Genomic DNA, 27491 nt, shown 5'->3' with positions numbered 1-27491 from the left:
TTGAAGAATATTTGAATATTTGAATTATTTGAAGATGCTTGTAACTGGGCCTCAGAGGATACCTTGCTGTGGTATCTGGATTTTTTTTCTCTGTTTGATCAGATGAACTAATGCTACATTTCCAATGTGTTATTTCTTTTCACAGCCAATCCAAACAAAGAAAGTAAGGAAGATCAATGGCTTGGGGTCACAGTGGAAAGTCAAGGACCTGGTGGGAAAGTGTTGGTAAGGCTAGTCTGAATGTTGTACAGATGAGTCTGAGGAGAAGACTAGTGCACTTCCTGCTGAGTGAAGAGCTGCCTGTGACTCTGATTTAAATCCAGGTTCTATATGGTGCGAGACAGAAGCAATTGACTATTTTGCAGCAAATTCTTAAGAGAATTCTGTGACATAGGCTTAGAGAACAGAAGTAGGCCCTTTGGCCCACCGTATCCATGCTGTCCATTGTAACTTGTCTAGATTAATTCTATTTTCCCATATTAGCTCTTTAGCTTATTATGCCTTGCCTGTCTAAATGCAAAATGTCCTGAATGTATCTTCCACCATCTTCTTTAGTATCAAATTCGAGATATCAACCATACATAAAGTACTGGAAGAATTTGGTGGGTGGGCAGCACCTATAGAGGGAAATAATCTGTCAACATTTCAAGCTGAGACTCTTCATCAGGATTGGAATGGAAAGTGGTAGAAGCCACATATCAACCATTCTCTGAAAGTCTTTCCCTTTGATCCCTCAGTCTCCTCCATCTCACCTTAAAATCATGCCCTCTTGTTTTAGACACCACACCATGGCAAAGAGTTCTAACTATTCACTGTATCTATTCCCCTCATAATTTTATATAGTTCTTTCAGATTACGACCCCCCCATCCTCCTTTCATCCAGGACAATCAAGCCTTTCCTATTCAATCTTTCCTTATAACTAAGGCCCTCCATTCCAGGCAATACCCTAGTGAATCTCCTCTGCATGAACAATAAGGAAAGTATACTTGCATAAATTAGGAGCCTTAGAAGAATGGACTTAGATGGTCAGAGAGTTATACATCATTGAAACAGACATTCAGTCCAACTCATACCAACCAAGGTGGTTTCCTAAGACCTCCGCCTTCTTTAGAGCTGGTTTTAAACTCATTCAAGCACATTGAAATATTTGTTTAAATCCGGACTACTATTTAATTCCTGACAGGTATGTGCACATCGGTATGAGATGAGACAACTGAGCTCACAAGACGAGAAGAGAATTTTGGTGGGTCGCTGCTTTGTCATCAGTGACGACATTGCCATCAATCCAGATGATGACTGGGATACATCACCAGTGCAGTTCTGTGAAAATGTAGGGAATGACCACCATCAACTGCTAATGTGTCAGCAGGGCATGTCTGCGGGATTTACACGGCCCAATCACTATGCATTTTATGGGGCACCAGGTGGCTGGAACTGGCAAGGTGTGTTTTAGCAAACTTTATCTTTTTCTCCACAATTTTCATTCTTGTTGTACTAGGGCAGCTGGGTTCTCACTTTATCCTCAGAGCTTGTTCCATTTCATATAGTGAAGTGGACAACGAGCCATTTCAAACTGTACAGCAGGAAGTCCAGAAAGGATTCAATCCTGGATGATGGGATGCTGTTGTAGAGGAGACAAAGGGAACAGCTTAACATCTAGCAGTTTAGAGGGCATGCAGTTGAGGGAAAGGAAGAGCAAGGAGAGAGAAAACGTAAAGATTTCTGAGGGCTTTCTGGAGCACAGCTGCTCAATCCCTAAAGAAGTTTCCTATCCAGTAAAAGAATATTAGAAAATTTCCTTTTTCCTCTTGGTCTGGGTGTCTCTCCCAACTCTGCAGGTTTGGGGGGATTTACATTGGCATTCTTGTGCAGCCATTCGGTTAGAATTGAAATGTGGTTTCAATATGTAAAGACACCCCAGATTATGAAATTTGCATATATCTCCTACACAGAAAAGACAACAAAAGCAGAAAGATAGTGAGTTTTTGGTATGTGGGTGGTCTGATCAATTCTTTATAGTGACTGCTCTGATTTCCGCACAGGAGGTAGGAGTAAGATTGTCCCTTTTGTCATGGTTTTCAAACTAGATCATGGAAAGACAGGTATATTCTTACCATCTATTTTAAAAGAGGAATGTAATGGAATTACTGTACTTTTACTCTCCCTTTCACTTACTGTTTCAGTCTTGTTAATAGCTACTTCACTCTTGAGCAATTTGGTCTCTATCAGTATACAGTCCAGTGGATGAAATCTAAAATCAGTGCCATTTGATAGCTGTTTAATTTAAGTTCCTCTAGCATTCTTTGGGTGTTGCACTTGATAGCTGTGTGGGGTTCGCAGAGTTTTAAGTAACATGATGGATGTTTATATCTATTTATTTTGCACCTTTATTACAGTAATTTACCCCACAGCACTTCAGGGAAGCACTATCAGGCAAAATTTGTCACCCAACTACAAGGGCGGCATGGTAGGGTAGCGGTTAGCGTAACACTATTACAGACCCAGCGGTCACGATTGGGGATCAATTCCTGCTTTTGTCTGTAAGGAGTTTGGATTTTCTCTCCGTGGCCATGTGGTTTTTCCTTGGGTGCTCTGGTTTCCGTCCACATTCCAAAGACATACAAGCTGTGGGCATACTATGTTGGCACCAGAAGCATGGCAGCTCCTACAGACTACAGGGATGTCGGGGTAAGTTTTTCACACAGAGAGTGATGAGTGCGTGGAATGGGCTGCCGGCGACGGTGGTGGAAGCGGATACAACAGGGTCTTTTAAGAGACTCCTGGATAGGTACATGGAACTTAAGAAGAATAGAGGGCCACGCAGTAGGGTAATTCTAGGCAGTTTCTAGAGTAGGTTACATGGTCGGCACAACATTGTGGGCCAAAGGGCCTGTCACATGTTCTAACCCATAAAGCTCTTAATCTAAGATCAGGAGGGATGGACTACAAGGGTATGGACACCACCAGACTAGACAAGCCCAGGCATCATCCCTGATGAAGGTGGCAGAGTTTGTCATCAAAACGTCAGTTAAAATCAATACCTGTACCTGGCTGGAACCCCGAGAAGAGTTTATTAATCATATACGCTGGGAAAGCACTAGATCATTTTTTAAACCATTTTATGCTCAGCCAGACTGACTTAAGATTTACCAGTTTAAGTTTGAAAGCATTCAATTGTACCTTTTTCGGTGCACAGGTATGAAAAAGGGTTTCATTGTTATCCAAGCCAGAAACAGTTCAAGGCGATTACAGCCCTGAGCTAATATATTTGAGATTAAAACATGTTATCTCACAGGGGTTGTGTACAAGAAGGGCCAGAGTCACCTCTACCTCCTGAGGAGACTGAGGTTCTTTGGAGTACGCAGGCCTCTCCTTCACATGTTCTACCAGTCTCTTGTTGCCAGGGCAACCTTCTATGCAGTGGTGTGTTACGACAATGGCATCAACACGGGTGATGCTAACAGGCTCAGTAAACTGATTAGAAAGTTAGAGGAGTCAAACTGGACACACTGGAAGCAGTGGCAGAACAAAGGACCCTATGGAAAATTCTGAACAATGTTTCTCACCCTCTGTATGCCACCTTGCCTAAACAGAGGAGCACTTTTAGTTATAGACTAAGAAAACCGTGCTACTCCAAAGAGCGCTAGTTTGAGTCATCCTTACCATTGGCCATTTGGCTCTATAATGAGTCAATCTATAGCCAGGGAAGTCATGACCCCCCCCCCCCTCCTGTTAGACTGTTTGAGGTAATGTATTTTTTATTCTTTCTTACTTCTCTTCTAATATTTATATACTGTATCTGTGCACTTCTAATGCTATTGTGACGCTGTAATTTCCTTTGGGATCAATAAAGTATCTATCTAAATTTACGATGTTAATCATATCTAAAGTGAGAAAGTCATAATGATGAGTTTACATTGATTTTTTTCTTTGTATTGTCTTGTCATGATAAAATGTTATATGAATGAGGCATCACATGTTGATTAATGTTTAATTTGTTTTTTTAAAAATAGGAACCGTCCAAGTTTCACAAAAGAACATCACATTTTTGGAGCTCAATATACTGGAAGATGGTCCTTATCTGCTCCCGGATGTATCACTGAGTCACAGCTACATTGGTATTGTATACTTCCCACAATGTTTTCTCCATGTTGTCCCTCTGCTGGGGGCACTGTCTTAATGTGGGAGCCACACATTAGGCAGCAGAGGCGCTCTCCATTAAATATGCTAACCAACCCTTTTGTTTTGGGGTAAGCAGCATTCACATTCAGGTTGAGGCAAAGTCTATCATCTATCATCTAGAGGCTATCATCTAGCAAACACTAACATGTTCCTACCAGCAAGATTCAATGGAGATTGGGCCATTGATTATAGTGCCTAAGCAGTCAGCTGAGACCAGTCTCTGCAACTTGGTCCTTGAAGTTGCAGTCTTTTGGTCTTGAAGCATTTAAAGAGGTGAATGTATTCAATGCCCTCAAGACTAAGCTTGCACTTGTTTTTTCTTGCACAGGCTACTCTGTCACCTCTGGAAAGCAGATCACACATACAGATAACTTCAGCTACGTTGCAGGAGGCCCCCGTCATAATCACACAGGGGCGGTATTTGTGCTGGAGCAAGGGAAAACAGATGATCTGTATATAAAACACATTATAGCAGGACATCAAACAGGGTCATATTTTGGGAGTTCTGTAGCCGTTGCTGATCTTGACAATAACAGGTATGCAATCTGGTTCATTCAAAGCACTGTCACAGTGAAAGATTTTTACCATTCAGTTTTTAAAGCAAAAATGTTTTTCTTTGTTGAAGAAAATTCAAGAATTTCTATGTTTATGAGGTAGACAAAACAAAGCACAGACCAGATAGTCAATATCAGTTAAAACAGATGTTATAACTACAAATATAAGTTTTTTCTGAACTGTTTCCTCAAAGGTCCTCTAATTTTTTTATGGGTGAGTTTCACTTTTATGAGTCAATGAGATTAAGGATGCAGCATTGACTCATCGTACTCTGCCATAGTCTCTCATTTTCTTTTTACTTCCCCTCTGTGCTCCCTGAGCAGCTTCATTCTCACTTGTGTTGATAACTTGCCATTTGTCATCTGCTCTTCTGTTTTACTTTATTTGTGGCCATTCAGTGAGCTCTCACTTTCTCCTGTCTCCTCCCTCTAAGGATTGTACCTGTACTGTGGTTAAAACAATTTTACTTTAAAGACTTCTGATTGTTCAATTACATGAGTAGGGAAGGTTTAGAGAGACATGGGCCAAACACAGGCAAATGGGACTAGCTTGGATGGGCACTTTGGTCAGCATGGGTGAGTTGGGCTGAAGGACCACTTCCCATGCTGTATTACTCTGACTCTAAATGCTTTTTCTTCCTGTCCCTTAATTCTATTGCTATCCCCATCTAAGATTAGATAGTTGATATTCCTCAATAACACTGCTCTATCTTTTATACAATTCTGCAATTTCCCTGCAAATGAGTTCCACAATACTCTTCTCTATGACATCCAGATTCTCCTAACAATTTGTCCATAATTTATTGTCACAACCAGATTTAAAAAAAAATGTTTGAATTGTGTATAAATCTAACAGTACAGTTACAGAACAGGAGAAGCTTGTATTTAATGAGAGTATAATGCAATGTTGTTGCATTACACTGGAATCTTTCCTCACCCAGTAATAGATGGTACAGGATAACTTATGGTTCTATCAGTCAGATAAATCTGGGGTAAACATATAATAATAGTTGTACATTGTACACTGCATCTGAAATTCAATTTCATTTCTTTAACTGCATTGAATTTCAGAAGCAGAGAGTAACCAAATTGTATAACTCTTTTTGTTGGATTGATAGAGGATGATGTTCTACCCCTTCACGATCCTTTAGTGGACTCTAGTACTTTCCCCTTTCCAGTTCTCTCCTTTCCCTTTTTCAAGAGGCGACACTTCAGAGGCGGTATCCATTATTTAGGATCTCCATCATCCAGCACATTCTGTCATTCTCCGGAGGTACAGGAGACTGAAGGCACACATTCAATGTTTTAGGAATAGCTTCTTCCCCTCCACTATCAGATTTCTGAATGAAAAACGAACTAACCCAAAAGAGAGCAAAGAGTGCCCTCTTCTTGCACTGCATATATATACGTATGTGTGTGTATCTATCTATAGATATATATACTGTATATATGTGTATGTGCTGGCACATGGAAGCTGAACTGCAGAGGACGGGGAGGGGGTCTGGCCACGTAGCATGCAGGCCCAGGTGCTTGTAAACCAGATCCCCAGCTACGGGTAAATAGCCCCACTGCCTTGTGGGCAGCCTTAGGAGAGATGAAGGCTATGGAAGTAAACCCAGACAGCAAATCCAGAGTGGAGTCCTTCCAGTAGTTCCTACAACTAAGCTGGTACCAAATGTATTGTTTCATAAGCTTTCCCTTGGACTATGCCGGTAAGACCAAGTGGGGAATCTTGATGACTGGGCATCTCTGGACAATATATATCTTATTGTCGTCTACAATTCATAGTATTTTTATGTATTGTGCTAATACTGATGCAAAACAACAAATTTCATGACACGTGTAAGTGATAATAAACCTGATTGTAATTCTGAGGAGTCTGACTTCAGAATCAGAATCAGATTTAATATCACACATGATAATACAGAAAGAAAAACAATTAAATAAGTAAATCAATTACAGTAACTATATATATGTATATCAAATAGTTAAATTAAAAATAGTGCAAAACAAATAATAAAAGTGAGGTACAGTAGTGTTCATGGGTTCAATGTCCATTTAGAAATCAGATGGCAGGGAGGAAGAAGGTGTCCCTGAATCATTGAGTGTGTGCCTTCAGGATTCTGTACCTCCTCCCTGATGGTAACAGTGAGGAGAGGGCATGTCCTGGGTGATGGGAGTCCTTAATAATGGACGTCACCTTTCTGAGGCACCACTCCTTGAAGATGTCTAGGATACTAAAGAGCCAAGTATGCAAGATGGAGCTGACTAATTTTATAGCTTTCTGTAGCTTCTTTTGATCCTGGGCAGTAGCCCCCCCCCCCCCCCCCCAAACCAGACAGCCATGCAGCCTGTCAGAATGCTCTCCACGATACATCTGTAGAAGTTTTTGAGTGTCTTAGGTGACAAACCAAATCTCCTCAAACTCCGAATTAAATGTAGCCACTGTCTTGCCTTCTTTATAGCTATCAATATATTGGAACCTGGTTAGATACTCAGAGATCTTGACACCCAGGAACTTGAAGCTGCTCACTCTCTCCACTTCTGATCTCTCTATGAGGATTGGTTTGTGTTCCCTCGTCCCACCATTTCTGAAGTCCACAATCAGTTCTTTGGTCTTACTGACATTGAGTGCAAGGCTGTTGCTGCAACACTGCTCCACTAGTTGGCCTATCTTCCTCCTGAACGCCCTTTCTTCTCCATCTGAGATTCTGTTTACAATGGTTGTATCATCGGCAAATTTATAGATGGAATTTGAGCTATGCCTAGCCACGCAGTCATGGATGTAGAGGGAGTAGGGCAGTGGGCTAAGCACACACCCTGTGGTGCACCAGTGTTGATCAACATTGAGAAGAAAATATTATTACCAATCCACACCAAATGTGGTCTTCCAGTTAGGAAGTGGAGGATCCAATTGCAGAGGAAAATACAGAGGCCCGGGTTTTGTAGATTATCAATCAGGGATGATGGTGTTAAACACTGAGCTGTACTCAATAAACAGCACTCTGATTTAGGTGTTTCTATTGTCCAGGTGATCTAAGGCCATGTGAAGAGCCATTGAGATTGCATCTGCCATAGATCTAATTTGGCAATCGGCAAATTGCAGTGGGTCCAGGTCCTTGCTGAGACAGGAGTTGATTCTAGCCAGGACCAACCTCTCAAAGCATTTCATCACCATTGATGTGAGTGCCACTAGATGATAGTCGTTAAGGCAGCTCACCCTATTCTTCTTGGGCAATATTATAACTGTTGCCCTTTTGAAGTAGGTGGGGACTACCAACTGTTGCAATGTGAGGTTAAAAATGTCCTTGAGTACTCCTGCCAGTTGGTTGGCACAAGTTTTCAGAGCCTTACGAGGTACTCCATCAGGGTCTGCTGCCGTGCAAGGGTTTACCCTCTTGAAAGACAGCCTGACATCAGCTTCTGAGGCAGAGATCACAGGGTCACTGGGTGCAGCAGGGATCTTCACAGCTGTAGTTATATTCTCCCTTACAAAGCGAGCATAAAAGGGGTTGAACTGACTTCACTCAGTGCCAGTCCTTTGTCAAACAGTTTAGAACTCCAGTAGTGATCCAGGTGGCTCTTTGGTGTGGTAGCAAGAGCTCAGCATTTTTAAGACTGAGAGAATAAATTGAGTCTGATTGTTTGCCTTCAAGTGAATCTAAAGACACTATTGCATTTCTTGAGGAGCCCAAGTGTTCTTTCAGTGTCCTTGCTGACATTCATTTACAAGGTTAGATTGTACAGTTATTTATCTCTTTGCTAGATGTTTGGTCTCTCTGTTGATGCTTGGCTGCACTGTTTCCCTGTATTACAACAATAGCTATAATTCAGGAATGATGAACTAACCATTAAACTCTTCAATTTATTCTGAGGCCACAAAAGCTATTGTTTTAATGCAAACTACTTTCTTCTTTCCAAAGGCTGATGATGATTGCTCATTGTTGGTTGTTTTCTAGTGCTTTACTGTTTGGCCATGTTTTATATTTAAGCAGGAGTCGGTTATCTGGCCTGTCGAGCCTATTCCGTCACTCACCAAGATTATGGCTGATTTGGCCGTGGACTCAGCTGCTGTTTTAACAAAGCTCTTAATTCAATAAGTTTCAATAGGTATAGTTAGTGTCAGAGAAATGTATACAATATACATCCTGAATTTCCTTTTCTTCGCAAACATCCACGAAAACAGAGAAGCGCCCCAAAGAATGAATGACAGTTAAATGTTAGAACCCCAAAGCCCCCCCCAGCTCCCCTCCCTCACACAAGCATCAGCAAGGCAATGACCCCCCCCACCCCGCCACTAGCAAAAAAGCATCAGCGCCCTCCACCGAGCACTCATGTGCAGCAAAGCATCAATAAAGACGCAGTGCCCCAAAGACTACTCGTTCACCCAGTAATTCGACATGCCACAGACTGTCTCTCCCTAATAAGGGAAAAAGAAGTGTACAGTGTTAAAAGTCTGTTGCGCCACTTTTTCTGAGCTCTGCGCCCAGATAGTCAGCCCCAGAAAGGCACAGCTCTCCAGACACACGGCCTCGGGCAGTTAATCCGCTGCTCCGATGTTCCGTGTTCTCCTGCAACACTTCAGTCAGGAGCACCGGCCTAGGATCAGCATGTTGCTAAAGCCACGAAAATCCGACACCCTGAAGGTGAACTTGCCTTCCAGCCCACATCCTTGGGATATTGAAAAGTGGCTGGTCTTGAGGCCCTGAGAACGAGTCCCATTCCTGCAAGTCAGTGTCTAACTCCAGGTCAGGGTCTTCAAAAGAACCTTGAAAATGAAAATATATAGAGATATCAGAGGTAGAAATAGAGCTGTTTCCAAAGGTGCAAGCAAAGGAGTTGCCATTTAATGCCATCTTGACTTCGCTGCACCTCCAAGTTCCTGCTATCCAAAATATATATCTAATTGTTGTCTTAAATATATTTAATGAGGTATCTTCTGCTGCTTCCTGGGGCAGAGAATTCCACAGATTCACTACTCATTGGGAACAGCAGTTTCTCCTCATTTCCATTCTAAGTCTATTTTCCCCAAATCTTGAGGCTATGTCCCTAGTTTTAGTCTCACTTAGCAGTGGACACCAACTTCCTGTCTCTATCTTATCTATCTGTTCTATAATTCGATATGTGTCTATAAGATTCCCTTTCATCCTTCTGAATTCCAGCGAGTACAGTCCGAGGCAACTCAATCTCTCCACATAGGCTAGCCCCGTCATCTCCAGAATCAACCTTGTGAACCCCCTCTGCACCACCTCCAAAGCCATATATCTTTCCTCAAGTAAGGAGACCAGAACTATGACCTCACCAGTACCCTGTATAGTAGCAACATAACCTTCCTGGTCTTAAAATCAATCCCTCTAGCAATGAAAGCCACATTTGAACCTAATGATTTGTTCTTCAGCTAATCTACAGTGGCAGTAGCCTACACCTAGCCACTACACTATCCTCATCGATGTCCATGCACAAATAAACACAAGTAGAGGCTGCAACACAGTGATTAGCAATGAGAGCTCTAGTTAATTAATATTTCTTCCTTAGCCTGTAGATTTGAGATTAACCACTAAAGGTAAGTATTAGCCTTACTTGTCATGTGTACATCAAAACGTCAATACAGTGAAATGCATCGTTTGCATCAACAGCCAACAGAGTCTGAGGATGTGCTAGGGGCAGCCCACAAGGGTTGCTTTACTTCCAGCGCCAACATACCATGTCCACAACATACTTACCTCAACCTGTATGTGGAGTGTGGGAGGAAACCAGAGCACCCGGTGGAAACCCACATGGGCATGGGGAGAGCATGCAAACTCCTCACAGACAGTGGCAGGAGTTGAACCCTGATCAATTTTACAGCTGACGCTGTAAAGATTTGCACTAAGCACTATGCGCATTCATCCTTTATCAAAAAAAGCCCTGGAAACACTCAGCAAGTTAGGTTGCTTTCTTTAAAAAAGGCAGAACAAAGACCATTAATCTGAAATAGGAAAAAGGGAAAGAGATTTAGACAATGTCAATAGGCTAACGGCAGAGAAAAGTCCATTTCTGATCAGTGTAGTCCACAATAGATATTGAACTATCAATTACGATGTTGCTTGCTTCGTGAAAATGAACTTTTAACATTCCCTTTTAATGAAATCTAGTGGATTCTAATGCCAGAGTACTTCATTTATTGCTCATTTCCAAGCAGATAAAGAGCAAGCTACATACACTCTGTTCTAGACGATAAGTAAATTATGTCAATGATGATCTCGAATCCTGTTACTTCGTAGAAATTAAAGTGAATTATTTTGCTTTTCAATACAGTTGGCAGGACCTTATTGTTGGAGCTCCACACTACTTTGACCACAGAAAGGAGATCAGTGGTGCTGTGTATATTTATATGAATGAGGCGGGGAAGTTCTCTGATAAACCAACCCTGGTGTTGAATGGTTCATTGGGCTCCATGTTTGGTCACACAGTCAGCAGCATTGGAGACATTAACCAAGATGGATTTCAAGGTTAGATTTTTTTCACTGTTTTAAAAATGGAATTCTTTCAATTGCAATCTGTACACCGTATTTATGTTATCAATGTAATTACTGTCCTTTGAACTTCACTGAAGGTCAATCAGAAATTTACAGCAACCAAAACTGTACACAGTAGGTGAGTGTGTGTGTAGCCTCCCCCCCCCCGCCCCCATGCCAAAATGATCAGAATTCAAGTGGCCAGGAAGCCCCACTTTTATTTTCTTTAGGGGCAATGCTTGTATGAGCAGAACTAATTAAATCAAAATGTCATTTCATTGCTGTGACACTTCACAATCAGTGGAGGAGGGTGAATAGGTATATCATCCATCCACCCCTACATCACTCCTACATCATGTCCTTCCCTCATAGGACAACCCCTTCACATCTTGGTTGTGAACTTTCTCTGAGCTTGCTGCAATTGAAGAGGAAGTTCTTTTTGAGAACTGTATTGTGCTTACAACAGCCCTATATAACCAAGGGCCTTTGAACTGCTTACTCATCATATATTCTTTTAAAGTTAGTTCGGGAGGGAATTGTCTGCTTGTAAATTTGACCATTGATCCCCAGATATTATTTCTGCAGCAGAGCCTAATGCACCAACTCCTAAAACTTAATTATTTTTAGTCATTCATTTGTACAGTGTAGGCTTGGAACACAAAGCCAACATTTATTGCCATTGGTGGTAATGACTTCACAGTTGATGAGGGCTGTCAAGTTGATTTGAGCAGAACTCTGCCTTTCTGTCCTGGCTATGTGGTTGCCTGGCAAAGTGGGGTTACTGCCCTCTACTGGTCAGTTGATACTATTTCAGTAAAGTAAGTTGAAGTACATTCAATACCAAAATTAGGCCAGGAAACAAAAGTGTTCCAAGAAAATGTTGCAATCTCTAATCTCTTTTGCAACAGTTATCCATTGAAACTGGAAAGCTATTTATAAATGATGAGCTTGCAATTATCCTTTAGCTTTCATTCTGCTGTGTGTCATGAGAAGACTGCTCCCTTAATTTTGCAATGCAGTTGTCTGCTGTGTTATGCCTTTCAGGTAAGAGAAATTTGCCCTTATAGAATTGACAATTCACTGCACAAAAAATTAGGATACAGAATAGATTTTGCTCTTATAGAATTTATGTGGGAAAAGAGTAATAAACACGAAATTCATGTTTCTTGATGCACGTACTGATAATGCAGCTTTGCATTATGGAAAATCATGATAAACACTACTCTGTCAGAACTCAAACCTCCATTACATGCCATTCAACTGTGTTGATAGAGCCTTTTCAGAGAATTTGTCCTGGAATGGATATTATTTACAGGGATGAGGTCTGACTGAAATTTCCCATCCTAATCAAAGCGGATAATGCACTAAACACACCTGTTTTCAACCTTGTCTGTCAGAACCTTTGACACATTTCATTCAGACATTTCACTCTTAGCTAGCAGTGAATGAATACTTGTTTCTTTTGGATAAGTAAAGGGAGCATGAGAACTTCTGCCCATTGCCCATCGCACAGGTACTTGTCAAAATTATAAACACTCTAAAGACAACCATTGTGAATAGAAAAAGTCTGAATTAATATCACCGTTTGTCCCTAGACCCTTAACATGGAAGTTTTCCCATTTGTTATTGTTGGCAGGATTTTGTGTGTTTACCCACACTCAATGCCTGGCTTTAACCTGGGAACCAGTCACCCACTTAGTTACAGCTCAGATTGAGACAGCACACAAATAAATTTGTGTAGCTGTAGTGAGTCTCTCAGACAAGTCAGTTTAGTCTATTCTAAATTCCATCATACACCAGGAAACACTTCAAATGAGAGCTCAAGTGCTTCACTCAATCAAAACTTCCAGTATTTTATAATACTTGCATCAGAATAGTTGCAGGTTTTACAGTTCCACAATAATTCATCTAAACCTGTTTTCTCCGTGGATTGTGATCATGGTTATAGATTTCTGTTGGCCTTGCTGTTTCCAATCCTCATTCTGGATACCCACAGCATCTGTATGTAAAGAAGGACCAGTTTTTCTGGTCTCCACTTATCCAACTACATTCTAACTCCACTGCATGACTATCTTTTTTCTAATTATCAATGCCTTGTAGTTTGTTTCTCCACTCTTCTGCAATTGGCTCTTCTAATATGGCCTTCAACCTACACACACTAGACTGGCTTAATTTTCCATAATCCTCTCACAGTACATACGGCACTTAAGTTGACAATATTACCAACTTTACCCATTTTCTTATGATTCCTTATTGTATCGATTATTGTACATTGGTGTGCTCAGAGATTTCTGTGATGGCATCAAAGCCTCTTTCCTGAGGCACCATCCGCCAACCTTACCCCTGTTCCTACCTCAAACCCTGCTATAGTAAGAAACAGTGAAAAGACCCCTGACAGCAAGCACTTCAGGAAGCCACAGGAAGTCTGTGGATGGGGCTTTAGCTCCTGTGACCTGTGGCTGATTTGTCCACCTTGGGGAATGAGTGAGAGTGCAACAATGCAAGACACTGGGGTTGCAGAGGGTTAGTGGACTGAAGAAACAACGTGAGGGACAATAGACAATAGAGAAGAATAATCTACCATGTGTCATACATATAATTCATCATGACTTTTTCCAGTAAAACATCACTCTAGCGTTATTTTTAAACAACTCCCATATTTGTATATCATTAGGAGTAACTTCATGTTTCAGGTGGATACAATACAAAACATTACAGATCTTTGGAGCACTTTGTAGGGTTGCTAATGACAACAATGTCATTATTAAGTCATTAAACCTCTTGCCATGAAGCAATAAAAATACTTTGTACTTAGGTAGAGTCACTTGTATCCAATAATAATGGCTGCAGACATTCTCTATGCATAAGATACTTCTAAATGTGTGTTTTATTCCTCTTGGATTGACTTGGAGTCTCTTAGAAATGAGGCACACTCCCACAACGTTTCTTCGAGCAAGATGGCAATCAAGAAACTCCCCTTTCAACTTCTAATGATGTGGAGTTTTCTCTCAGTTCAACAGAGTTGCCTTGCCCATTCTTGGACTGCCTCTGTATTATTTCATGACATTAACTTTCAACATCTTACTTGAGTGCATGTGTGTGTGCTCTTCAACCCTGGTTAAAGACAAGCCTCTTTGTTATTTTCCCATCTGCATTCACTAATGCCTTAGTGAACAAAAGGACGGCAAGGGTTTCCTTTGCTTCCCCAACATCAGGAATTGCACATGAGCCTTAAAAGCAATAAGATGTGGAGGCTTTGGGAAAATGTGTGGAACTGTGCTGTTCCTGATGAGTTTAATTAACTTTTTATGGTTGGTTTAATTTCTATTGAATTGATTTCTCCAAATGCTGGAGTTTGAGCCAAACATACATAAACAAGCTAGTACCAGGAATGCAGAGCTTCATATGTGTGGCTTGAACCCATGCACTTTCCCAGCCTCTCCGTGGCAGACCTTGCATTTCTCAGAGCTTAACCTCCCACAAATGATGTCCCAAGATCACAAGTAACTTGAAGCGAATAAACTATTAAGTGCAACCACATCTATAAACTGTAGGTGCCATTTGTTTGGAATTCTTGCAAGTAGATCATCATCAGGCTTTGCAGAGTATATCCAATGCCAGCATCATTGATCATTGAAGAGCTAGCATTAAAATTGGCTTCCATGAAACTGCTGCGTTGTCATCAAATCCTATTTGGTTTATGATTGTCTGTCATGTAAGGCAATTGCGAAACTTATTCAGTGTGGGCTAGATGTGGCTTCAGTCCAACAGCAATGGGTTGAGTTGAACTGCTTTCTGAAATGGCTTAGCGTGCACGCTGCTTATCGCCAAGTGCCAAGGCTCATCCCAGTCAAAACCATAGCGCAGAGCTCTCTGCTCCCTGTGCTGTTTCAAAGGACGTATACTGAGACAAACATCGATTGTTGCTGGGTGCTCATCCAGCTGGTGAAAGGCTTGCTCTTCTCTGCTTGAAACATTGCTCTTCCAGCATAAGGAGATGTCTGCAACTGAATGCTGCCAACTGGCACACTCCAAGATACAGACGTATGGGGTAAGGGGTGCATTGAAGCTTAGTTTGCCCACTGTCAGTGTTCTGTGGAGAAAGATCAGAACCCACGAACCCAAAGTCCAGTTAGATTGATTTTTTTAGAGATACATTACGGAACAGGCCCTTCCAACTCAATGAGCCGCACTGCCCACCTATATAACCCTAGCCTAATCACAGGACACTTTACAGTGACCAGTTAACCTTCTAACCGATACGTCTTTGGGAGGAAATCGGAACATCTGGAGGAAACCCATGCATTCACAGGGAGGATGTACAAGCTCTTTACAGGTGGCATTGGAATTGAACTCTGAACTCCAATGTCCCAAGCAGTAATTGTGCTAACCACTACGGTACCATAACATCCTAATGTTAATGTTTGGTAATGATCAAAAAAAGACAATGCATTCAGAACCTTCTCTTGTGTGCTCTATACATAGACTCTGTTACTGCAGCTAAAAAGCCTGAAAGCCACAGCTATAATCTCTCAATCTGTTACAACAATTTTGATGTCTGAGTGTTCCTTTGAATGTTGATTGCAGTGCTGCAGGAACTGCTGATCTTTCAACTAGAGAACACATAGCTGAATACACCCATTGTCCATTGAAGGATTAAAGGGGCTGTTCAAAACGTTGCAACTTTAAACGTTCCAAGGTGCCAACATGCATTTAATTTTTCAACCAGTTTCAAAGCATTCAGGTGCTATATTGTTTGCTGTGGCTTCTCCCGCAGCTTCTCTGAAGTGACAAGTTCTCAAATGATGTCTTTCAATACTTTGTGGGGTTTCTGTTTGTCTTCACATCCCATGAAATTACTTTCCTCTTTTACTGTATTAAAAAAACAAGAAGAAATCTGAGGTTTTCCACAATTAACAATCCATCTTTCAGAACCAGGTATTCCAGCAGCTTTGGGATCAAATTGACAGGCAAACCCAGTCTTTTTGGAAAGAGCTGTCTATAATATCAAGCTGGTGAGATGATGTAATTTCTCCTGCGATTGGTTGTACCACCAGAGCCTCACATCCCACTCCCCCACTCCAGAAGCACTTGTAACCAATTATTCCCAAAAATGGACACTGCTCAGTTTAGGAGCTCAGCTCAAATCATTCTTTCACAGGTCCTCACTTCATTGCTTCCTGCAGTGATGAAATATTCCTCCTGGTTGTCCTCATGATGGTTGAGGACTCATGAATCCTGTTCTCAGGCCAGAATCTGCATCATTTACCCCCCACCCCCACCCCCGTTGCACTTGGTAGATATCTGCAGGTAGCCTGAATATGTGTTTCCCCTTCAGCTCTGTTCAGCTCATGTTTCGTGTCAAATTTCCATGGAACAGCAGTAGGAAGGAAGTCCTTGACTGGAATGCTGGGGGTCAAAGCAATTCCTCTCTGGGAGAGTTTTGCTGCAGCAAAGCATTGGTGAACTTGGGATTTGTTTCAAAGCCAAAAATAGCACATTTCATTGTCTGCAAACATGTACATATGATAAATAAATCTGAATCTGATAAATTAATTGAAATATGCCAGAGATTTCCATCAGGGTCACTTTGCTGATTATACATGCCTTCTCTTTCGAAACCTGAAGATATTTCTCGAGATTGTTGGCATGTATTATTGTATTTTGCAATCATATTTTAATTCCTATTTGCTTCAACTCATGTTCTGAATCAAGATTATATTCACTTTATTTGTCACATGTACATCAAAACGTCAAGACATACAGCAAATTACATCATTTAAATCACGGTCAACACAGTCCAAGGATTCTGTTGGCAGCAGACCACAAGTGTCACCGCACTTCCAGCACCAATATAGTATACCCAAAACGTACTAACTCTAACCTATATGTCTTTGGAATGTGGGTGGAAATTGGAGCACCTGGAGGAAACCTACACAGTCATGGGGAGAATGTACAATCTTCTTGCAGACAGCACAGGAATTGAACCCCAATTGCTGATCGCTGGGGCTGTAAAGCAATACCAACTGCTACACCATGATGCTGACCTCTAGGTAAATTAATTATGCTGATTGTGGTTTACATTTGTATTTTAATTCCTGATTACTTCAAATCATATTCTGAATCATTAAGAAATACTTTAAATTAATGAGTCACTCCTCATAAGGCAAAAGCTCTGAAGACCAGCTAGGGCCAGTTTGGTGGGTCTGCCATTGTTGGCAGAATCTCAGATGGTGACGAGCGGGCATACAGGAGCGAGATATAACAGCCAGGTGAGTGGTGTCGCAACACCAACCTTGCACTCAACGTTAGTAAGACCAAAGAACTGATTGTGGACTTCAGAAAAAGTAAAATGAGGGAACTTGAACCAGTCCTCAGAGAGGGATCAGAAGTGGAAAGAGTGAGCAATTTCAAATTTCTGGTTGTCAACATCTCTGAGGACCTTACCTGCACCTAACATATTGATGAAGCTATAAAGAAGGTCAGACAGCAGCTGTATTTCATTACAAGTTTGAGGAGATTTGGTATATCACCAAAAGCACTTGCAAATTTGTACAGATGTACCATGGAGAGCATTCTAACTGGCTGCATTACTGTCTGCTATGGGGGTGGGGGGAGGGGCTACTGCACAGGATCGAAATCAGCTGCAGGGAGTTGTAAAATAGTTAGCTCCATCGTGGGCAGTAGCCTCCATAGTATCCAGAACATCTTCAAAAAGGTGGCATCCATCATTAGGGACCCCCATCACCCGGACATGCTCTCTTCTCATTGCTTCCTTCAGGAAGGAAGTACAGAGTCCTGAAGGCACACCTCAATGATTCAGGAACAGCTTCTTCCTCTCTGCCATCCAACTTATGAATTAACATTGAACCCATGAACATTACCTCACTACTCTTATTTCTATATATATATCTGTGACAGTGTCACAGCGAAGCCCAATTCTGTTCTCATCCTTCACTGAATTTCTATACATTTTCAGTTCTATCAGAGGTTTGGGATAATGATGGGCAATGGGATTCCAAGGCACCATTCCAGACCATCAAAAGCAATTATGGTGTAGTGTTGCTCTTGCTGTTATCAATTCACTCAATACAGGACGGGGACTCAACTCAAAGCATATGGTTTATGTGTTCTGCTGTCGTGTACTACAAAGTACTTTGCACCGCTGTCTGTCAGAAATTTGTACGTTCTCTCCGTGAACCATGTGGGTTTCCTCTGGGTGCTCCGGTTTCCTCCCGTAGCCCAAAGACATACTGGTTGGTAGGTTAATTGGTGATTGTAAACTGTCCCATGATTAGGCTCGGATTAAATCGGTGGGTTGTTGGGTAGCGTGGTTCGAAGGGCCGGAAGGGCCTGTTCTGTGCTGTATCCAAATCAATTAATTAATAAATAAATAAATAAATAAATACATAAATAACCTCTCAAATAAGAGAAAATCTGCAGATGCTGGAAATCCAAAGCAACACACCCAAAACGCTGGAGGAACTCAGCAGGCCAAGCAGCATCTATGGGAAAAGTACAGTTGACGTTTTGGGCCGAGACCCTTCAGGGTCATTTATAGCTGCACCATTGTTTGTTTATATCAGGAAATAATTCACATCGAGAGCTCTCATTCTCTTTTCAAAATATTTTAATCACCATTGCTGAAAACGTGTGATAATTTAACAAAGATCATGGAAGTATTGAATATAATCCCCAATATAATAATAAAATTTTGCAATCCAATGTAATAAAAATATAATTTGATTTGATCAGTCACGGTTAAGTATTTGGTCTGATTCGTCCTTCTCGGAGAGATGTTTGAAAAATGTAATTGCCTGATAATATCTAGGCTAATGGCAGAGAGGGAACATCTGCAAATTCCTGCAGTCTTTATTGGTCACACATTTGTGTGAATTTTCCCACTTCACAGCGTGATTCTCTGCATGCATCACGGTAAAGGATTAGTCAAAAATGCTTGTTTCCTTTCCACAGATATTGGCATTGGAGCTCCTTATGATGATTATGGTAAACTTTTTATCTACAATGGCGGGAAAAACGGACTGGCTCCTGAACCTAGTCAGGTATGCTCTGAAGTGTACTGCACACAGCAATGAAGAGAGCTATTTGTCAAACTAGCATTTTGCCAATGTTTATGCTCCATTTGACACTCCTCCATTTTTGCTCATCTATTTCTCTCTACAGATTATCTATGCCCTTCTGCCTCATAGATATCCAGATCTCCCTTAAATGGATCTGTGCTATTCATCTCTCTGGTGGCAAATTCCACAATCTTTGAGTGGAGAATTTCCTTTTGATAATGCAACTATGTTTAAGCTTAGACTACCTGAGTTGCAAGAAAGTGGGGGCAGACAAAGTTACAAAAACAGCAAAATAAAATTTCTTTATTTCTTAATGAGGAATTCCATGTGGTTTAGCTTTGAAATATTTTTCAGATTTAATCCTAAATCAGTGATGTAGCTCAGTCAGCTGGGCAGCTAAGTCAGCTAAGTCTATCCTGGGCAGAGAGAGGGGGGATTGATTGGGATTCTGCCCTTGATTTCTGTGTCCTTCTAGTGAGTGCCACTGTCATACGTAAATAACCGGAAGCTTATTTTGTGAAGTACTGAGGTACTGTTTGAAATGCTGAAAAGAATTTTATGATTTCCAAACTCCAGTTCTTTTGTTGATTAACTTGTTAGAGCAACTTACCTGATAAGTGAATACCTTCCTTGTCAGACTTTGGGCTCAAGCAGTCTATCAGAGCATGATCTAGGCTGGCATTTACGTCGCAAAGAAAACTTGGAGAATGCTTGTTACATCAGAGCCTTGGTGACCTGATCTGACTTTTCTGATGAGCGTTAAAGACCTCAGGAAGCTCCTAAGAAGAATATGAAGAATTTTACCATCATCCAGTAAAATGGCAATGTGCTTGGATGCAGTGGCTTCTACGGGGTCAACCAAAGGTGTTATTGTCTTATTTTAAACTTGTGTTTTAATTGTAAGATCCTGCTGGACATTAAGAACTTAAAGTACTGCAGGTCTACCCCATCAGCGGGTTGCTCATTGGCAGAGAAACTGAAGGACTTGGTGTGAACTGTGATGCGGCCTACCTCAGAGATGTGTCAGTGCGTGAAGAAAGTGTGCAGTCTAACAGCAAGTGATTGCCTTTGTCGCCTTTTTGTGATCACAAGACCCTGTTGGACATTAGTGGTGTGGAATGCTACAAGTTCGATTCAGTGGTTTATTGGTGAATGGGGGAGCGGACAGTGGGGGAGCTGTGTGGCCTCAGTCATAGCGAGGACCAGGCCTCAAGCTGAGGTGTCACCTGGCTGCCCCATCCGGGGGAGACGTTGGAGTTGAGTGTTCCATCGGAGTGCTGGAGGCTGTGTGGCTAGGTGTCCAAGGTGTCCAAGCTGTTCCTCAGTGTTCACTCGGCAGAACACAAATTATATTGAGTTCAACTGTAGACCGCTGCAACATTCATGGAGTTAGGGTCTTGGACTATATTTTTTTGTGTGACTGCTACCATATGTACTTGCTAGATAATACTGTATGTGCTTTGTGCTGTTTGCATCTTGGCTGCTGCTTTGTTTGGCTGTATTCATGTATGGTTGAATGATAAATAAATCTGAACTTGAATACAATCTTGGTGCCTTAAGCAATATCTTTCCATGTGAACAGATTACCTAATTCATTGATTACCTGGTTTAATAATTTTCATCATTGCTTGTCAAATATTACTGCTTATAAAATAGTTTCTGCCCGGAATTATTACATTGATAGTGGTGTCCTCAACAGAAGCAAAACATTTTAAGTGAAACACTTCAGGATGTTTGAAATGTAGGAAAATAGAATATAAATGTGAATCATTCTTCTCACAGTGAGCAAATTTTCAAAAGCTAAAAATTGAGAGCAAGACGAGGTAATCTGGAAAGTGTGACAGTCAATTTTCATACAGGTATAGAAATGTTGGTATCAACTCTCTCCTTAACTTGTCCCTGGGCATTTAAACAACTTGTGATGACATCAACCACTTTTACTATTTCTGCAGCTCATGAATAGATGAGTAGGCTATTGTTGTTGCCCTAGCTTCAGGAGTTCACGACAAATTGTTTTGGAAGGATGGGAGGTTGGAAAAGAAGGTTTAGATTATTGTCAATGCTCAGGAAACTGGTACTGTCTATTTTCAGTATCTTTCTGGTTGGTTTGCAGTGCAATGTAATTTAAGGAGTGCATAATATTTGAGATGCCTACCAGCTACTCTAATCCATTCAGTTAGCCCTACCCCTGTCGTGCATTAACCCACCCCACCACCACTACATCAACATCAGCCATTCCTCCACAGCTCACAGCACACTTCATTCCCCCGTGCACTTACACTCTACACTGTCACTGTCCTACTGGATTTTCATAAGCCCTCCTACTGCTTAGAAGAGTTCCTCTTGCCAAGAGTCACTTTGTCACTTTATAATTTTCTGTCAGAGTCACCTTATGTACAAATTGTCCTGCAGCTCGCATCAAATTATGTACCCTACCACTAAACCTATCCTTACCTTCAACGCTCCCCGCTTTCTGATGGGATTGCTCCCTCCACAATTCCCTGATCCATTCGTCTCTCCCTACTAATCTCCCTCCTGGCACAAGAGACCTAAGTGCTACACCTGCCCATACACCTCCATTCAGAGCCCCAAACAGTCCTTCCAGGTGAGGCAACACTTCACCTGTGAATCTGCTGGGTTGTCTATTGTATCCGGTGCTCCTGATGCAACCTCCTCTATATTGGTGAGACCAGTTGTAAGTTGGCAGACTGCTTCGCTGAGTACCTCAATTCCATCTGCCACAAGTGGGACTTCCCGGTGGCAAACATTTTAATTCTGATTTGACTTCCATTCCAGCTCCAACGTGTCAGTACATGACCTCCTCTTTCAGGGTGAAGGAGCAACACTTTATATTCCATCCGGGTAGACTCCAACCTGATGGCATGAATATTGATTTCTCCTTCCTGTAAAAAAAATTCCCCTCCCCTTCCTCTGTTCCCCACTCTGACCTCTTCTCATCTGCCTATTACTTCCCCCTGGGTCCCCTCCTCCATCCCTTTCTCCTATGGGCCATTCTCCTCTCCTTTCAGATTCCTTCTTCTCCACCCCTTGACCTTTGCCACCCACATGTCCTGATTAATCAAGGACTGAATTAACCAGAATCCACTGTAATTAAATTGCAGCTCCTGAGGAATATGTACAGGACAATACCACCATCTGCTGGCTGCAGGAAAAAAATCCTAAATGTATATGCTTGCATCTGGGAAAGCCATGCCTTATGATAATATATTTTGAAGTGTTGGCTAAATCACCAGGAAGGGAATTGTCTACAGATGTTGTTTATATAGACTTTGAGAAGTAATTAGATAAAATTCCTGCTATAAGTCGGTTAGTTACAGTAAATGCTAAAACCCAAGGATTTGAGAAATCTGAAATAAAAACAGAAAATGCTGGAAAAAGCTAAACAAGACAGGCAGTATCATTAAATTACAAAGTCATATTAATAGACTAAGCCAATGTTTCAGATTCAACCCCCCTTCATTCAACAGGTGTTTCACCTGAAACATTTACTCTGCATTTCTTTCCATATATCATCTCTGGCCTCCTGGAACAGAATAAAAAATAACGCCTTGGTCAGGAAATTGGCTGAGTGTTAAGAGTCAAGATAATAGGATTGAAGATTGAAGATAATGGGCTGGTTCTGAAACAAGCCACAGAGGTGTCTTGGAAGGAAGCAGCATAGATGATGCGATGCGATACCAATTATCTAAGTTTTGACAGTACCACAAAGACACCTAGTTTCGTAAGCTGTGCAGAAAGAGGCACTAAATTTTATATTAGTAGAGTAAGCCAACAGGCAAAATTGCTAAATACATTCCAATATAAACAAATGTGAGGTCAAATAGGCAACAGAACAGTGGTTGTCCAAAGAGATTCAGAACCATGTTAATGTCACTTAAATGTCATGGATGTGTTCAGAAAATAAGCAGGAAGACCAATGGAACATTAGTCTTTTTATCTAAAATACTTGAATGCAGGAGGATAGAACAAGAGTAAAGCCCAAATTAGATCTCATTTGGAGTACCGTGAGTACTTCTTGGCATCATACCTTAGGGAATTGCCTTGACTGGGGAACATGCCTTATGAGAATAGGTTGAGTGAACTCGGCCTTTTCTCCTTGGAGCGACAGAGGATGCGAGGTGACCTGATAGAGGTGTATAAGATGATGAGAGGCATTGATCGTGTGGATAGTCAGAGGCTTTTTCCCAGGGCTGAAATGGCTAACATGAAAGTTTTAAGGTGCTTGGAAGCAGGTACAGAGGAGATGCAGAGAGTGGTGAGTGTGTGGAATGGTCTGCCAGTGACGGTAGTGGAGGTGGATATGATAGGGTCTTTTAAGAGACTCCTGGATGGCTACATGGAGCTTAGAAAAACAGAGGGCTATGGGTAACACTAGGTAATTTCCAAGGTAAGGACATGTTTGGCACAGCTTTGTGGGCCAAAGCTTTGTGGGTGCAGTAGGTTTTCTATGTTTCTAGGACTCACTGGTCATAGAAAATGTAGCATATATTTATTAGAGTGATGACCTGATCCCTAAAGCTAAATTAAGAAGAACAATTTTACAAGAAAAAAAATTAGAAAATGGGTGGTTTAGCTAGAAAATTAATATTTGCTGAACTTTGTCCAGATTCTGCTATCTATCTACACATGCAGGGCAATTTAAATCTGCATTTCTGCCTGTTCTTTTATCCTATTGATTGTTGAAGTCCAATGCAAACACTAAAATGGATGGGTGGCACAGCAGTGGATAGAGCTAGTGGAGTTGCTACCTCAGAGTGCCTGCCCTCTGCTCATTATCTCTATTACTGAGTGGGTTTCCGTTTTCTTCCCACTTTTCCTCACATTTTCAAATTGTTCCTGTTCAGTAGCTTATTACTACCAATTAAGTGAGTGGGAGAATTCTGGGAAACAGTGTTAATGTAGGATTAGTGTAAAAGGATGATTGGTGGTTGGTACAGACTCAATGAGACAAAGGACTTTTTTATGTGCTATGTCTCCCAATGTGCCATGACTTTCTATAAGTTAAAGGCTATTTGATTTGCCAAAACAGTTTTTGATTGTGAGGTAGATCTGTAGCATAACCAACCCTTAAAATAAACACTGATGCATTGTAACAGTAAATTCTGTGTTTATGTTTAATTTTCCAGATAATTAGTGGAGAAAACCTGAGTGGTAACCTGAGTGGTAACCTGAGTGTCGAGACATTTGGATACTCAATCAGTGGAGGGCTTGATGTCGATAGCAATGGATATCCTGACCTTCTAATTGGAACGTTATCTGACAGGGCTGTTTTACTGAGGTATATTATCAAGATGTGACAATGAAAATGGTACATGAAATAAATCAGTGAGTTAGAGAGTGAGGGAAAATTGAACCAGCACAGGCATACATTGTTGAGTCCCTATTTTAACTCATGCAAGTTATTTTCCAGAGTACTTTGACTTTGAGTAGTTTTACTCATGATCAGGTTACAAAACTTGGGAGATGTTTGAGCAGAATCAAAAGATTTGATCAAAACATAAAAGATCAATGGTACAAAGAGTTATAGTTCTATAGTGGCACTGACAGCTAAACTCTGTTGTTACAATGTGCCAGTTTATATAGGCAATTTCCATTCTATATGGGGAGAGGAGAATTCATCAAGAAAAACACTATTAAATATGATAAAGAGCAAAACAATTTTTTGAAAGAAATCCTGGTGGATCTAAGACATTTGCAACACAATTAAGCCTGTTCCTTTTTGACATTACATTTTTATTGTGGCTTCAAGATATTGGAAATTAGCCAACATCTCACAAATCATCAGTCCTCAAAAAAAGGATAAAATATTATTTGAGCAACAGTGGTATAATTGCCAAAGTTAATGACATATATCTTCTTTCCAGATCTCGGCCAGTTATTAATATAAATGAAACTTTCAGCGTGCGGCCAAAAATCATTGATCCTAACAATTGTAAAAACAATCCCTGGTAAGTATTTAACTTTTTTGATTCTTTTTTCTAAAATTCTGAGGTATTTCCAACACATGATAAAGCATCACACTAGAGCAACAATAGAGGAAGGATTGCTGCATCTTTGTTTCAGAATAAAATCTATTTAATGTTGTGGGAGGAGCAGAAGAGAAGCTGGACAATATTTTTAAACCAAGGGCTTAAGATTTATGTAATTCGAAGAATGCAAAGAGTCCACTGTTATAGTAACCTGCAGCAATGGAGTGTGTGCATTCTGAGTAGTGCATCATTAAGTGCCTCAAAGTCCAACAGCTTGGTTTTGATTCTGTCTTCTGGTGTCTCTATGTGGAGTTTACACATTCTTCCTGTGACCAATGAGGTTCTGCAAGCACTCCAGTTTCCTTCCACATCCCAAAGACTTTCTGGAGAAGTTTTCCATTGAACAACAGGCATCAACAGTCATGAAACAGCACATCCTTATGCCTTCCCCATCACTTTGGAAGATTTTAACCAGGTCCACTTGAAAAAAATCTTTAAATAACTATTACCAACAAATCACTTGTAGTACCAGAGGAAACAACACACTGGACCACTGTTACACCACCATCAAGAATGCCTACCGTGCTGTTCCACACCCTCACTTCGGGAAGTCTGATCACCTGGCTGAAGACTGCAGCTCCAGTGGTGAGGACCAAGAAGGTCTGGACAAGGGAGGTGCAGTAGTGCTTAGAGGACTGGACTGTATTCAGGGATTCATCTTTGAGTCTGAATGAATATACCACAGTAGTCGCTGACTTCATTAAAACCTGTGTGAACGAGAGCGTGCCTACAAGAACTTGCTGTACATACCCAAATCAAAAGGTTCATAGTCTGATGAGGCTAGAGCTGTGGCATTCAAGTCTGGTGACCCAAGTCTGTACAAGAAAACCTGGTATGGCTTGCGGAGGGCTATTTCAAGAGCTAAGGAACAATTCTGAGCAAGGTTAGAGGCAACATCAGATGCAAGTCAACTCTGGCAGGGTTTACAGGCCATTACTTCCTACAGAGCAAAAGCCAACATCATGAATGGCTGTGATGCTTCACTCCCAGACGAGCTCAGTGCCTTGTATGCTCACTTTGAAAGGGAGAATAAAACTACTGGAGGACCTGGTGACCTGTGATCTCTGTCATGAAGGTCAACGTCAAGAGTGAACCCTTGTAAGGCAATAGGCTTCAATGGAGTACCTGGTAAGACTCTGAAAACCTGTGCCAACCAGCTGGTGTGGGTGTCAAAGGCTTTTTCAATCCCTCATTGCTACACTCAGAAGTTCCCACCTGCTTCAAAAGGACAACAATTACACCAGTGCCCAAGAAGAGCAGCATGAGCTGCCTTATGACTATCGTCCAGTAGTACTCACATCTACAATGGTGAAATGTTTTGAGAGGTTGATTATGGCTAGAATCAAATCCTGCCTCAGCAAGGACCTGGACCCACTGCAATAGATCTATGGCAGACACAATCTCACTGGCTCTCCACACGACTTTGGATAACCTGGACAATACAAATGCCTATGTCAGCATGCTAGCATGCTACTTATTGACTACAGCTCAGCATTTAACACAATTGTTCCTACAGTTCTGATTGAAAAACTCCAGAACCTGGGCCTCGGTACCTCTCTGTGCAACTGGATCCTCGACATCCTGACTGGAAGACCACAATCTATGCGGATTGGGAAGAACCTCTCCACCTCCCTGGCAATCAACATTGGTGCACTTCAGGGATGTGTGCTTTGCCCACTGTTCTACTCTCTCTACATCCATGGCATCATGTCTAAGTATAGCTCAAATGCCATCTATAAATTTGCTGATGATACAACCAAAGTTGGTAGATGGTGACGAGGGGGCGTACAGGAGTGAGACAGATCAGCTGGTTGAGTGGTGTTGCAGCAACAACCTGGCACTCAGAGTCAGTAAGACCAAAGAACTGACTGTGGACTTCTCAGAAAGGGTAAGATGAAGGAAAATACACCAGTCCTGAGAAAGGGATCAGAAGTGGAAAGAGTGAGCAATTTCAAATTGCTGGGCGTCAATATCTCTCTCTAAGGACCTAACCGGGACCCAGTGTATCGATGCAGTTATAAAGAAGGGAAGAAAGCAGTTATATTTCATTAGGAGTTTGAGGAGATATGGTTTGTCAGCAAAAACACTTGCAAATTTGTACAGATGTACCGTGGAGAGCATTCTAA

The 27491-nt window shown here is 41.4% G+C and overlaps 1 protein-coding gene across 1 annotated transcript in view; it reads left to right on the top strand.

Annotated features, from left to right (window-relative positions):
* The window catches only part of LOC132384941 (integrin alpha-3-like), a 141008-nt gene that overhangs the window by 60514 nt on the left and 53003 nt on the right, over positions 1 to 27491 (top strand). The window contains exons 3-10 of the mRNA XM_059956598.1: positions 146 to 225; positions 1185 to 1443; positions 4015 to 4119; positions 4512 to 4719; positions 11035 to 11228; positions 19209 to 19297; positions 24463 to 24614; positions 25201 to 25284. Of these exons, the coding sequence (XP_059812581.1) occupies positions 146 to 225; positions 1185 to 1443; positions 4015 to 4119; positions 4512 to 4719; positions 11035 to 11228; positions 19209 to 19297; positions 24463 to 24614; positions 25201 to 25284 (1171 nt within the window). The remainder of the gene's footprint in view (positions 1 to 145; positions 226 to 1184; positions 1444 to 4014; positions 4120 to 4511; positions 4720 to 11034; positions 11229 to 19208; positions 19298 to 24462; positions 24615 to 25200; positions 25285 to 27491) is intronic.

Source organism: Hypanus sabinus, chromosome X1 (genome assembly GCF_030144855.1).
Source record: "Hypanus sabinus isolate sHypSab1 chromosome X1, sHypSab1.hap1, whole genome shotgun sequence".
Classification (NCBI taxonomy): Eukaryota; Metazoa; Chordata; class Chondrichthyes; order Myliobatiformes; family Dasyatidae; genus Hypanus; species Hypanus sabinus.
This window is presented reverse-complemented; position numbering and strand designations above follow the sequence as displayed.